We start from the raw sequence: 14,542 nt of genomic DNA, 5'->3' as shown, positions 1-14,542 counted from the left end.
TTTTTATTTGTTTGTAAGGAATGTGACATTTCATTACAAAAGGAGCAGCTTAAGTTACTTCGGAGGTGTCTGCTCTGTGGCCAGAGGAGTAGGAGTGAATGAGGTAATTTTTTTTTTCAGTACTAAAGTGAAATTAAGCAGAATCTCTACATTATAATCTCAAGAGTTTATGTGCTTCAGTATTCAGGGCTTTAAAGATAACTTACATATTAAAAAGTTAGGATTCTTACAGCTACCCTTCTTGATCATCACACTACTGCTCAGGGTATTTTTCTTTTTAGAAAACGTTTCCCCTGACTGCATTATTCTCTTAAAAAGAATTTAAATTGGCTTTTATTATATTTGACAGAAATTTAGACCAAAAAAATCTCAGGAATATTTGAAATGCAGTAGTGAATATCTTTGTCTTACCACTATAAGGCACTTGATCTTCTGAGGTACCAATGGCATGTAATTCTTCCCGAAATTTTTAACATTGAAATTAGAAAGCAAATTGTCCCTGTGTATTGATTTTTTAAACTATTTTAAATTTTTTTTCTCAGTGCAGTGTTAAATTGATAATGAAAATCTCCTGTTTTTACATGGGTTAAATCCTGCTGTTACAGACCTTTGTTGCATATATATCAAATAGACTTCTTTCTTTAGATTAATCAGTGGAGAGAGCTTGCCTGAGATTAGGAGAGGAATATTTTATCTGTTACGTATTGAGTTTATTTTCCTTATATGCACACAGAATTGTGATTGACTGCACTGAATTATTGTAGTAGTAGCTTTGTGGTCAGCCAGAATGACCCAGTGTAGTGTTCATTGCAATATGTAATGGGGTTTTGTTTTTTATATAATTGTGCTCTTCTTGGAATGCAGTATGGCCTCCCTTTGCCCATGGCACAGGAACTAGCACAGAGTCTTGCTCAGAATCTTGGAATACAATGGGAGCCAGCTGCCAGGAAACCGAGTATGTACATGGAGTCTTTTGTCTTCTTTAGCTAAATAAATAAACAGTTCCTTTATTGTGTTTGAAAGAAATGCCAAAATTGCTGTGACTGTAGAATAAGAATTACTGCTTTTGGAAATATATGCAGTGAAATTTCAGCTTCACCAAAATAAGAACTGCCAGTTTAGCGACATTTTGCATGACCTCAGTGATGTCCTGTGTTGAGAGGTGTGATTCATAACCAGTATTCAAAGGTATATTGGTAAAAGCACCATTAATTTACAGTAAATTCACGAATACAAGCCGCACTGACTATAAGCCGCATCTCTGGGTGTTGGCAAATATTTTGGTTTTTGTCCATAGATAAGCCGCACACGAATATAAGCCGCTCTGTCGTTCGCAGCGAGGACACGCGTGCAATTATTAACAAAACGGCGGGAGGGCGGGGTTTACTGGCTGAGCTAAGGCTGTGCAGGCTCGGCCCGCTAGGGGCCGCTGACGGGGCCAGGTGGTCCAGCACGCTGCTGCAGCTCGGGGCCGGCCGCCGCTGCCCCTGGGCTCGGTCACCCCGGGTCGGCGCTGCCCCGCGGTGGCAGGCAGGGACGGAGCTTCCCCTGCTCCTACGGCAGCGGCGGCGGGCGGGGACGGAGCTTTCCCGCGCCCATGGCGCCGGCGGCGGGCAGGGACGGAGTTTCCCCGCTCCTGCCGCGGCGGCGGCGGGCGGGGACAAAGCACCCCGTCGGCTCCCCGAGCCGCGGCAATGGCTGCGCGGGGCTCCCGTCGGCTCCCCGGGCCACAGCAATGGCGGCGCGCGCTTCCCCCCCCCTCCCCGGGCCACAGCAATGGCGGCGCGCGCTTCCCCCCCCCCTCCCTGGGCCGCAGCAATGGCGGCGCCGGCTTCCCCCCCCCTCCCCGGGCCGCAGCAATGGCGGCGCCGGCTTCCCCCCCCTCCCCGGGCCGCGGTAGGGGCGGCCCGGGTCCCCCCCCCCCCTCCCCCGGCCGCGGTAGGGCCGGCCCGGGTCCCCCCTCTCCTCCCCGGGCCGCGGCAATGGCGGCGCCGGGCCCCCCCCCCCGTCTCTCCCCTGGGCTGTGGCAGAGGAGGAAAGAGAGCTCTCCCGCCTCTCTCCCCGCCCCCCGTGCTGCCTACAGGGAGCCAGGCTCCACCCGCGGTGCAACAAAGTAGCGATTTGTAACAATCGCAAAATGCCGACTTTGCAGCTGCTCGGCTCAGCACTCTGGCAGGCACTTCTGAGGTTGTATTAGCCGCTCCTGATTATTAGCCGCATTTCCGGTTTAGGAGCAAAATCTTAGTCAAATTGGTGCGGCTTGTATTCGTGAAATTACTGTAATTTAGAACTCCTTTTCTATCATAATGAAATCTGTAAATCCAATAGAACAATTGCTGACTTCTTAAAATGCAAAAATACCTGATTTACAATTGAAGAAGTGGTGAGGAGTTGTAACCTAGTCCAGGGTGACATTTGCTCAACTTGTTACCTTGCTGCTTCACAGCCAGACCAGATTTGCGTGGCCTTAACACCTGTAGAGTGTTGGAACAAAAGTGCTGCAAAGCCCTTTTCAGGGCTAAAGAAAATAGTTTGTTTTTTTCACTTGCATTTTGTAAACAATTTGGCTACCTTTTCTCATTGTTTCCTCTTTAAAAACATGAATGATAATGTTGACTGTATTGTAGAATCACTTCAAAAATCTGTGAACTAGGGAACCATGCTTAGGAATATTGTTTTGTAAAGCACTGCTTTTGAATTGTGTAAACTAGCAAATTGCTAAAATATTTTCTATATAATTGTTTTTTGGTCACAGGTAAAACAGAGTTCATACAATTTGGAAATCATAATATTTTTTAACTGAAAGATAGAGGTTTTTAATATGATAGTTTGGTGTCCTTATTTGGATGCCCTTTGTAGAGAAAGATCAGTGAAAGACCTGGGGAGAGTAGAAATAGCCATATAAATAATCTCTGAGTGTTTTCCATGGATAAATTCTGGATTTCCAGTAGTAATTACAATATATCTATCTTTGGTAGATCATTTTTATGGGTAGTTTGCAGCTTCTGTTTTATCAACTATAAGGTGCTGATCTTTTGCTGTTTTGTTATGAATTTGGTCACTGTTGACTTATGTTGTAGCTGTAAGTAAACTGTAAATCCATTTTCATTCAACTGCTTTTTCGAATGAATGTTTGATTGGCTGATTCACATATTACTGTTAAGAATTTTATGCCAAAGGGAAAAAGCCTGGCCTGTCCAGTAACAATCCTCTTTCAGGGTATTAATTTAAAATCATCAGTATTATGTGTACTGCACACAACCTTCTACTGCCTGTTTTGAGAGCATATAGGGAAGAACCTTGCCAACTATTTTTAGCTTAGTGTACTGCCTGAAATTTTATGTTGAGTCTTAAGAACCTGCAGAAATGGTAATCTGAAAGTACCACATTTATTTAATGTATTAGTATGTCTTCAAGTGGACTGGTTTCCTTTTTGGGGCCAGAGTTTGTACAGCCAAGCAACCATCAAATCTTTGTATAATTAGTAAAACTCCATTTTTATGGAGCTCACCATATTTATAGTGAGTACTTTATTGAAAGCATATTTATAACTTCTCTCCTTTTCTGTTGTATTTTGGTCTTGTCTGAGAAGAGTGTGACTGCACTGAATCCTGGGGTGGTTGCATCATGGAGGAAACAGGGTATGTCATAAATATCAGTAATTGAGGGCTTTGGAGTGAATTCATAGTTTACATTGTGACAGAAATATTTACACATTGAGTTTTATCCATGTGTTTTAGTGCTAATAAACAAAAATCTAGAAACAGTTGGAATTCAATCCTTAGGTAAATAAATGGTCAGTGAAGTTGGAAGGGGAAGCACATCTATATGGGAGGAATTTCATTGCCCTCACACACTGCCAAAGATTCTTTTCTCTATACTAAGCAATTTATTAGAGAAGGGTAACTTCTGAAGTGTAGGGGTTTGAGTCTTATAAATCACTTCCTGTCAGTAATGGAGAATATTAGTTACAAATAAGACAGAAGGAGCTTAGTTTCTTCATATGGTATTTGGAAATTGGTTCTTCAGTAGAGTTACTTTGTGGCTTTCCTGTAGACTTGCAGTTGTCAGCCACTATATGAATGCAGCAGAAAATCGTTCCAAAAATTTGCTTCTGAAATCCAAGGTAAGGCATTGATCTGAATAGATACTGGCTTCCTTCATATGTCTGTGATGGAAGTATCAGAAGAGGCTGTGGAATAAACCTCTTCTGTTGAAAAGGTTAACAGCAAACAAAAGCCAGGAGCAGAGAATGGTCGTGTTGAAACTGGAAAAGGACTGACTAATGAAATGAGTGAATAACTAGCTGCACTTTAAAGCCTTTTCACTTAACTCCATCAGTGTCAGGAGGCATTTTTTTTTCTATATGGAATAATTCAGTGGGGAAATAGCTCAGTAGCCGTGAACTGTGAGGAAAGGAATAGAGAACCTCCTTATTACATAGTTACCCCAGTCTTTAATAGTGTGAATAGATCTCATTCCCAAATCTCAAACCATGACTAATAAATATATCAGACAGTTTTTGAGTGAGAAACTACTAATAAAGTACATTTTTGGTAATCTGGGAAAAAGATTGAGTTGAGGAAACATGAGAGAAGTCTGTAAAATCATGAACAAATGATTACTCTTTCTTCCAGTATAAGAACTAGGAAGACATGAAATGAGATTAGCGAATGTGACAGAAGAAAATGGGATAAAATTATTCTTCTACCAGTCTGTATTAAGCTGTGATACTTCTTGCTTTAGCATCTTGTAGGTGCTAAAAACAAACCTGAGAGGATACTGGATTATGCATGCAATAGAAAGGGTGAATAGCAGCTACTATGGTAATGTGGATTTACCTGATTAAGAAGTTTAAAAGCTGCAGTTTTATATACTATACATTCATAAAGTAGAAATATAAAAAAGACAAAATGTTTTAAAACTTTTCTTTTGTTCTGATTGTATTGTTTGAGAATAAGACTGAGTTGTCATACACAGTGGTTGTAAGAAACTGGGATTTACAGTATTTTTAAAAAAAGTTGTGACCCCTTTTCCCCTTTCCAGTAGCTGGTGGTGTTTCAAGGCATTTACTTACCTAATTCTCTGCCATTTTTAGGGTATACCATTCCAGGAAATTCTCCAAATGCAGCATTGCAGAATACAAAGAATTTTTACTTCGTGGGGGAGGTGCCTGTCTTTTTAACAGGCCAACAAAGGTAATAAATAAATTGGTAGTTGGGACATCTGCTACACATTGTAATGAAAATACAATAATTTCACTGATGTCATCGGTTCTCAAATTTATTCCGATATCTCTGTGGGTATTTTCTCGAGGTTGTAATTAGCTGTTCAGCCCCACAGCATTTAAAAATAATTTTGGGAGGAATGAACTTGTTTTCCGTAATTCTTCATACTCAAATAATGATAAATATCACATTCAGCATAAATGCACTACTTATTAAGCTGGAAGTAGTGCAAAACAAATCCAGAAGTGAGGTCACAGTGTATGCTCCACCTACATTCAATTCTTGGACTTAGTGGTTGAGGTTGTTAAAAAGAATGCCAGTTACCACATTAGGAAATAGAAATCCATAGCTGATTTCATATAGACAGTGGTAACTTTTGGTTGTTCTCAACATTACCTTAACTTCATTTTAAATGTACATCTAGAAAACTCTGTCATTCATAGCTGTTTCCTTGTGCCATTGCTTCTCTTGCCTAAAAACTTGGCAAGGTCATATTTATTCTAAGACAATGTTAGCCTGATATCCCTCTAAAGCTGAGCAGTATAAAAATATTCCATGTGGCTCTTTTTGCCAAGTAAGAGCAATCCAAAGCATTAAAATTCTATTTAATCATAGTGTCAAACTGCTGTCCTTGTAGAATTTAATACCACATGAGGCTATTAGGCTGTTCTGTTTACTGTGCTATACCCTTTGGTGGACCATCACCTTGCACAATTAACTAAAAAAAATTTGCTTGTTCAGGTGGTTTTGAATCTTTTCCCAGGGTAGCAATCTTTGCTTGTAAAATACGAATGCAAGAATTCTTACACAAAGGAATAAGTAAGGCAATAGAAAAACACAGTTTGAGGTTTTAGTGATAGTTGTAGGCTATATGATAGGCTAAGTAAAGTGAAGAAGTTTCAATTTGACTCAATTTGACAGAATAAAAATCTGATTGATTTTGGGGAAAAGGCTCCCAGGGAAATGGTTGAATTATCTTTATATATTATCTGTACCAGTGCTTCATAGCTTCGAAGTACCTTGTGGGGGAAAATACAATGTATAGAAAGCTGTTATTTGGAGGTCAGGAGGTAAGGTAGAAAATTGTGTGTTTTATCCTTAGGTAAGTAAAACAGAGTTGTTAAGCAGTCACCATGATGCCATTTTATTCTGAGTTATGTTCTGACATGTATATGAACATTAAATGGTTTCTGATTGCCATAGGAAATTTGTGTTTGCCTGCTTGGGTTCTCTAATTTTCTTGCTTGATAAAGAAATTAATTTCAGTTTCAGAGTAAGAGATCTTGCTGTTTGCACCAAAGCGTAGTAGAAACAGGAGCTTACATGGCAGGGGGGGATAAAAATAAAGTGGTTTTTTTAATCCTGTCAATATTACTGGTGAAGAAGAACACATGTGGATATTTCTTCACTACTGTTTTGCTTCTGACACCCAAAACTGTTGGTGCTATTGATTACCTGTGTGGTTTATACGACAAAAGTGAAATGTATTTCTTTTTTATTAGGCACTATGATTCCCCCCTACCTGAACCAAAACTGCCAAAGAATTCCATACAACTTTATATATAATTTATGTTGTATTATATGTTGTGTTTCATATCTTGATGATTCTCTGCAGCTTTACTTCCACTAAGCCCATGCAGAAAGGTTTACTCACATCTTTCACTCTTAGATTTATCTGTTCGCATTTTAACTTGTTAACTTCTAACCTCTCATTTCAACCATGTTCTAGTGAACATGTTTCTGCTGCTAATATTCCAATTAAATTGGAGATTCTTGATATTCTTATATGATTTTAAGGCAGAGTTATATTGAAAACAGACAAGCTTCTTGCAAAATTATTTCTGTGACAAGATGGAAAAGCATCTTTAGTCAAAATTATGATCTGTGAAATCACTATAGAATCTGCACCATCCTGAACTGCAGAATTTGTCTGCATTATATGTATCTGGTTCTAGGATTAGCTGTTTAGTCTATATGTATGTGGTTGTGTATAACTTACTAATAAGGCACAAAGGACTTCCTTTTGGCAATATTTCCTTCTATTTTTTTCATGCACAAACGTTGCACAGAAACAGACAGTAGCTCATTCATAAGTGTGGGTACCTGACCAAATCCCAAGAATTATATTGGACTGGTTTCTTGAAGGAATCATCAGAAAACTGGGAGTCCATGAAACAGGAATGAAATTCAAATGTCATCCCCTTAAATATTATTGTAGTGTCCCTCTATTTATCATGGTTTTATGAGATCAGTATTCTCCTGAAGAGGACCAGCATTCCTGTGATTTAGCTAGATTCCTTTTATGTCTGAAAAATTCTGATGAGCAGCACTTGAAAACAACACTGCCTTTTGTGTACCTTTGTGCACATTTGTGTAGCATTGCAGAAATGGGCTGTGTGTGACACAGAAGTCACTTGACACTAGTTCTATTTTTACTTTGGGTTGGGGGCTTTTTTCTTTTCAGCTCTTTGAAGCCACTGAGTGTGGAAATGGATTTGTAGAAGCAGGAGAGGAATGTGATTGCGGTTTCCGAATGGTAAGTAGAATTATATATTACTCCACAAGTTTTTCTTACAAAATTTATTAAGATAAATTAAGTGATTGGTAAGGGATGGGGAAAGGTTATAGAAATGAATTTGTTTTTCCTATTGTTTGGGAACAATTTTGTTAAAGGGCTACATTAAAACATTTGTTCAAATGACAATGAGTGCAAAGACAATGTCCTCTGAACAATTCCTGTTACACCAATGATGAGATAGAGCTGTTTCCCAGTAGTTTTTGAGTTGCACTGGAGAAGTGCTTACCCCTTTGCTTTTCCTGGATCTGGAGTGGGAGAGTCCTTACTGATACTTTGGAGACTGGTGCCTGTGTTCAGACAGAACACACAAACTGCTGTTTTCTTCCCTTGCAGAAATACTCCAATAATGTTTTTGCAAAAAATCTGCCCTATAGATTTGAGTCCTTGATCTAGTATTTAAATATAATTGCACCTGAAGTTAGGTTGGGTTTTTTTTTTTCTGCATTCAATACTACCAAAGTAAGCGGCATAAATTTGGCACAGGCTTAAAAGATGTGAATCCCTGTGTTGCCCTAGCATTGTATGTCACTGTTTTCCCTTTAGTATTTGAGTATTGCAAAGGCTTCTTCCAGCTGATAATTTCAAATTGTCAGTGCTAAACGGAATCTTTTGTCTGCTGGTACGTAATAGTCGATTGTTGGAAAGATTATGAAGGAAAAAAAACTTGCTTAAAATGGAAAACTAAATTTTTGTCTTAATTTTTTCTTCAGGAATGCTACGCAGACTGTTGTAAGAAGTGCTCTCTTTCTAATGGAGCTCATTGTAGTGATGGACCCTGCTGTAATACATCGTGTCTTGTGAGTGTTGCTGCCATATATCAGTTGTTCTTTTTAGTTGTCCATGGCAGCCATGTGCAGCCTGTTAAAGTTCAAAGTGTGTTTTAGGTAGAGGGAAAAGGAACAGCTTATGGAGATGTATTCTTAGTGCTGAACTATGTTTTTAATTTTCTAGTTTTTCCCACGAGGTTATGACTGTCGATATGCAGTGAATGAGTGTGACATTGCAGAGTTCTGCACTGGGGATTCTGGACAGGTATGTGTGCAGAAATGTTCTCTGCTTGCACTGTTGATGTTTGTTTGCACTCTTTTTTTTTTTATTCATTTAACAAGAAAATTGTATTAACAAACTGCACAATCATATGCCCAAAATGATGATGTAATAATGAAGTTTAAACTATTGTAAAACTCATAAAAACAATAACCTAAGTGGACTCAAAAGATGATTTCTCTAGGTGTATTTGGTTTTTATAACTCTTGGGGTTTTATGTATAATATTTGCATCAGGTATCCTTCTTTACTCCTTGCCTGGTCTATAACTTAATAAGAATACACTGCAAATGTGAATGCATTCAAAGGTAATAACACTAAGATTTTATGAAATTAAATAGGTTAAAATGTAAGTATAGAAAATTACAATTAATGGAGTATAGAATCATTTAGGTTGGAAAAGGCCTTTTAGATTGAGTGCAACCATTAACCCAGTACTGCCAACTCCACCACTAAACCATGTCCCTAAATGCCCCATCTATACATCTTTTAAGTACCTCCAGGGATGGTGATTTTACTATGTCTCTGGGCAGCCTGTTCCAATGCTTGACAACTCTTTTGGTGAAGCTTTTCCTAATATCCAACCTAAACCTCTCCAGCACAACTTAAAGCCATTTCCTCTCATCCTGTCATTTGTTACCTGAGCAGAAGAGGCTGACCTCTGTGTCTCTACAATCTCCTTTCAGGGAGTTGTAGAGGGTGAGAAGGTCTCCCTTGAACCTCCTCTTGTCCAGGCTAAACAACACCAGATCCCTCAACTGCTCCTCATAAGACTTGTATAAAGTGTGTTATGTTTTCTAAGAGTGTGCATATGTATGAAAATTTTAAAAGTTGTGGATCTTATGCATTTGTCCTGAAAACATTTGGCTAATATACTCAAAAATATAGGAATAAACAGCAAACAAAATCTTGTTTCAATTCTAGTTCTTTTAAATAGTCAACATCCTGTACATTTTCCATTTTCACAGCAACTTTGATGCTTTAGGTGATATACTCCTTTTCAATATTGAAAAATGTTTTTATATTTATTCTATTTATATAAGAACTTCAAGTTTATCTAAGAACTTCATAACTGGTGCAGTCATCTACTGCATCATGTTCTTAGCTTTGAAGAAATGAGATTCAGGACAGATCACAATCTCTTTGGGCATTGGCTGTTGTTATAAATGCTGATAAATTAACAATAACTTCCTTTAATTTTGTCATCTGAGACGTTCAACACATAGGTAAGTAGCTATTGCCAATATTTTATCATAAATCTTTTGCTCTGTAGATGGAGCATTCTTAATGATAGAGAGAAGGGCTTTCTCAAGCTGCCCTCAGAGTATTGGCTAGCACAGTCCAGTGCAGCAGCATCCTCTTTCCAAATTTTCACAAGTCCCTTTTAGATGAGGAAACTACTTACTTAGTAGTCTCAGGCTTCTGGACCTAGTGACTTGTTTGTAGCAAAGAACTTCCAGTGCCAAGGGAACATAACCATTAACATCATTAGACCCCCTGAAGCTCTGTAAGCAATAGACTGGTAGGCTGTGACCAAGTGCTCCCTTACTGTTGTAGTGGGAGTGAAATGCATCTGATGGAAGCATGGCCCCAGTCTTAGCTACCAAATATCCTCTTACTGAACATGTTGGCTTTAATTTTGCCTCACCTCCTTAATTTCTTCTTGGAATATGCAGGAAGTTAGACTTGAACCTTGTATTTCATGGCTCAAGACATTAATTTTTATCATTTCTGTTTGTATCTATAAAGATTATTGTGCTAATTATGTTTTCAACCCTCTTTATATGTTATGCAGTTTTCGTAAAAGCAGGAAAATTTCATGTTTTATTACATACAGTACACATGACAAAAAATATTCTTAATTTTTTCCAGTGTCCACCAAATCTTCATAAACAAGATGGGTATGCCTGTGATTCTAATCAGGTATGCAATGTTTCAAAATCCCTGCATATCTGCAAATAGAAATCAACCAAATAGACATTCTTGTTTTGTTTTGACATTGATTTTTTTAAATCCTGTATTCCATATTTGTTCATAAATTTTATCCTTTAAACATCAATGTTGCTTGTGCTTTATGCACTCTGTGAATAGTAATAATTTCTACCTTGAGTGAAATCCACTTGGTATATCTACTTTATATGTAGATGTTTTATTACACTCCATGTTAATAAGTTCTTTACAACTATGTAAGGGTATAAAGCAACTCCTTAAATGTCAGTTTGTATTGGACACAAACTGGCTTTGGGAATCTGAGACAAAATGTGTACTTCATCTGCCCAAATTCATGGAATCTGCATCCCAACATGTGTGTGAAGAATGAAAATGAGACATTTGTTGTGGGAGGGGAAGGAGATGAAGTTGTTTTCAGTTCTCATTCCTAACATGTTGTGCTTTGTTTAGGGTCGTTGCTATAATGGTGAATGCAAGACAAGAGATAATCAGTGCAAATATATCTGGGGATCTAGTAGGTTGATTTTAACTACCTTAAATGTATTTTATTTCTAGTTCATTCCTGTCTTTGCTTTGGATTTTTCGTATTTCTATTTTTTGTTTTTGTCACTCCAAGTTAAAGTTTTCTGATCAGTAGAGTGAGTAGACTGCAGTGGGAGAATAGCTTAATTGCCAAGTGGAATTCTGCATCTGGAAGTGGTGTCAATGAGAGAGTTCTGGCATGATGGCTGCAGATCTGGGTAGGGCAGCAAATGCTGCAGGGGAGGGGGTTGAGGACCTTTTGGGTATACATCAAAACCAGATGTTTTGGGTTTTTTTTCAATGTCAGTCACCAGTTCCATTATCCCATCAGCAGTTCATGCCAAAGCTGCTCCACCTTGCCTCTCCTTCCTATACTATCCTCCAAGTCAGGAAAATTAGTACATTGGTGTGAACTTAAATATGCATGATGTGGATTTAAGTCCAGAGGTGTTGAGCTAAATGAAATTACAATTGCAATGAGCTTTGCTTGCAACAGAGAGGGTCTGAATGTTCTGTGTAATGACTCTGACACAATTCAGCAGAGTAAAACTACCAGGATGTCTTGTGCTCTAGCATTTAGTATGTTCTTGTGCATTTTGTGTCATTCATAACTGCCACTGAGGCCACTCTGTCTTATTATTTTATCTTCCTCTATATAGTTGTTGTGCTTTTCTATTTTCTTTTTTTTTTTTTTATTAATTTTTAGAAAAAACAATTGAGCTCTTCAGTAAATAATTATGGGTTTAAAACCTATTAGTTCAGAATTTTCCCCCTAAAAATAAGTAAAAATTACACTTTGTTCAAGTTTGGTTTCCTGTGAACATCTGAAAAATAGAATAAAATCAACACTGAATTGATGTCAGAACACATGCTTATCATAAATATCCTATATAAAATCTTCTGAAATGCAGATCAGGAAAAATTGCAGTGAAAAACAACTCTATGTGCAATGTTATGAAGTGAACATAATTAGACCACAGATAAAATTCATATGCAGAATACAATGCAGACACTGGGGAGGCTACTTTTAGAAGTTCAGAGCAAATTTTTAACATATCAGTAGGTATTTCAGTTTCACCTGTTCTCCCTTTTAGTCACTGGAAAATACCATCTGTGCACATACACGTGTATTTAAATTGATGTTTTGTATTAAAAAATTACAGAGAACAACTGCAATAAATTATGCTGGTTTCAAAGCTGTCATGTTGCTAGTGGAAAGCTTTTTTTTTTGTCTTCATCAACAGAGTCTTCAGGATCTGACAAATTTTGTTATGAAAAGCTTAATACAGAAGGCACAACAAAAGGAAACTGTGGCAAGGATGGAGACCGATGGATTCAGTGCAGCAAACAGTAGGTTCAGTTTGGTAGAGATTATCTGTAATTCAGATAGATTGGTAATGGTTTAATATTGTCTACTTTTTCTACTTTTTCATGCATGTTTCAGCAGCTTGTTTTGCATTATTTTGAATCTTCTTTCCCTCAGGATCTTGAAAAAGTTGCACTCTGACAAGTCTGTGAGTGACTCAGCAATACACTTGTAAAGAATTCTAGATTTTCAGAAGAATATACTGTGACTTCAGTTATTTCAGAGGAGCTGAGGGTCAAGACAACAAAAAGTCACAAGTTCATAACATTAAAAAAACACAGCCTTGGCAGGGGTGAATTAGGCTGCAAATACACACTCTCTCTTCACTTGCTCTGGGATTGATACCAGATTGTGCTGTTTCAAGTTTGTTCTAACCTTTATTTCGAGCAGAGAGGACCATTAGACATTTGGATGCTATAGAGAAAAACCTGATTAATTTCCATGTGACCATTAATAGATGAATATTTGATTAAATTTACTTTTCAAGTTAATGATCATTAGTAGATAGACTTAAATTTCTCATGATTTACTTCTGTTTTGTAATTTTTAATTATGTAAATACAAATTTCAGTTTGGGAATAGCATTTTTTTTCTTCGAGTATTTCATGCTTGTATAATCGCTTTTAAAATTATTAGTTCTCATATAGGATCATAAGGAAAGGAATTTTTAATGGATTTTAAAAATATTTAGATGAGGATAGTATATTCTAATGTATATGTTAAATCTCTCATTTCTATAAAAGCTTTTCTTTGTTGGTACAGAGATGCATGATTTGGCCAAAGGGCTATTTATGGTTTTTTCAGTTTTAACAAAGTCAATTTCCAGCATTCATCCACCTGCTTCTGTGACTTAGGACAATCAGTATAAGCTGATATCCTTCAATTGAATATATAAAATATATGTTGCATATATTATATAAAATATATTTAAATATATGTAGATATAAAATAGCATTTAAAAAACCTGATTCTTTATCAAAACTTGGGCACATGCAACTGCACACTAAAAATTGTTGTTATGGTTCTGTTGTCCTGCAAGGGAAATAAAATGCAATGAAAATTTCAAACTTGACATGAAAATATGGTGTGTACGCTGCCGGGGAGAGGGAAAAGTAATTTAGCCTAACATGACAAAGCTTTGTACAGTTTGGCTCCTCTTACTTGTTCTGGATTGTTCTTAGAGCACAGACACATTCTGTGCCCATGTGAGCATTCACTGGTGCATTGGAATGAACAATGACTTGTTTCTGCCTCTTGTCATTGAAATAAAATATTTTATTTCCAGGCTTGCCCTCTGAAAGTCTGTCATGTAGTTTATGGTAGTATATTACTGTGACCAGCAGCACCATTGCCTGACTTTCTTTTTTATAAGTTTACCTCATATTATTCCAGTAATATTTTGATTTATGTTTTCATTTTCCAGTGATGTTTTCTGTGGCTTTTTGCTCTGTACTAATCTTACTAGAGTACCACGAGTTGGTCAAGTTCAAGGAGAAATTATCCCAAATTCATTTTATCACCAAGGACGCATAGTGGACTGCAGGTAAAAGATAATGCAGTATTCTAACATGATTTATCTGTCAAACCAAATTGAATTAAGATAGACATAAATGTGAGATTCTGTGAATTTTAGGTAATTGTAGCAAAATCATTATTTCAGTGGTATTTATTTTGATTTAAAAAAAAAATCCCAAAAGCACAAAAAGTCTAATATTCCACAGTTAAGGAGGGTAAAATATGGATTATACTCCTGAAACTTCTGCTTGGTCTCTCCAATAGCAGAACTTCACAGTCAGAGCTTAATGCTCAGCATTATGTTTTTCTGGGGGTGGAGAAAGTCTGTGACTGACAA

The 14,542-nt window shown here is 37.5% G+C and overlaps 2 protein-coding genes across 4 annotated transcripts in view; one reads left to right on the top strand and one right to left on the bottom strand.

The window, feature by feature from the left end:
- DYTN (dystrotelin) overlaps window positions 1–14,542 on the bottom strand; it is an 82,953-nt gene that overhangs the window by 1,899 nt on the left and 66,512 nt on the right. The window contains exon 16 of one of the 3 annotated variants that reach the window (XM_033064397.2): window positions 12,705–12,918. The exons of the other annotated variants lie outside the window; for them this stretch is intronic. The gene's annotated coding sequence lies outside the window, so the exon portion shown is untranslated. Of the gene's footprint in view, window positions 1–12,704; window positions 12,919–14,542 lie in introns of those variants that run through there. 3 annotated transcript variants of the gene reach the window in all.
- ADAM23 (ADAM metallopeptidase domain 23) overlaps window positions 1–14,542 on the top strand; it is a 68,692-nt gene that overhangs the window by 36,579 nt on the left and 17,571 nt on the right. Inside the window, exons 12-22 of the mRNA XM_033064391.2 lie at window positions 19–103; window positions 865–955; window positions 3,593–3,641; window positions 5,099–5,198; window positions 7,693–7,764; window positions 8,517–8,603; window positions 8,758–8,838; window positions 10,725–10,775; window positions 11,253–11,316; window positions 12,569–12,674; window positions 14,114–14,233. Coding sequence (XP_032920282.1) covers window positions 19–103; window positions 865–955; window positions 3,593–3,641; window positions 5,099–5,198; window positions 7,693–7,764; window positions 8,517–8,603; window positions 8,758–8,838; window positions 10,725–10,775; window positions 11,253–11,316; window positions 12,569–12,674; window positions 14,114–14,233 — 906 coding nt within the window. The remainder of the gene's footprint in view (window positions 1–18; window positions 104–864; window positions 956–3,592; window positions 3,642–5,098; window positions 5,199–7,692; window positions 7,765–8,516; window positions 8,604–8,757; window positions 8,839–10,724; window positions 10,776–11,252; window positions 11,317–12,568; window positions 12,675–14,113; window positions 14,234–14,542) is intronic.

Source organism: Catharus ustulatus, chromosome 7 (assembly GCF_009819885.2).
Source record: "Catharus ustulatus isolate bCatUst1 chromosome 7, bCatUst1.pri.v2, whole genome shotgun sequence".
NCBI classification, from domain to species: Eukaryota; Metazoa; Chordata; class Aves; order Passeriformes; family Turdidae; genus Catharus; species Catharus ustulatus.
This window is presented reverse-complemented; position numbering and strand designations above follow the sequence as displayed.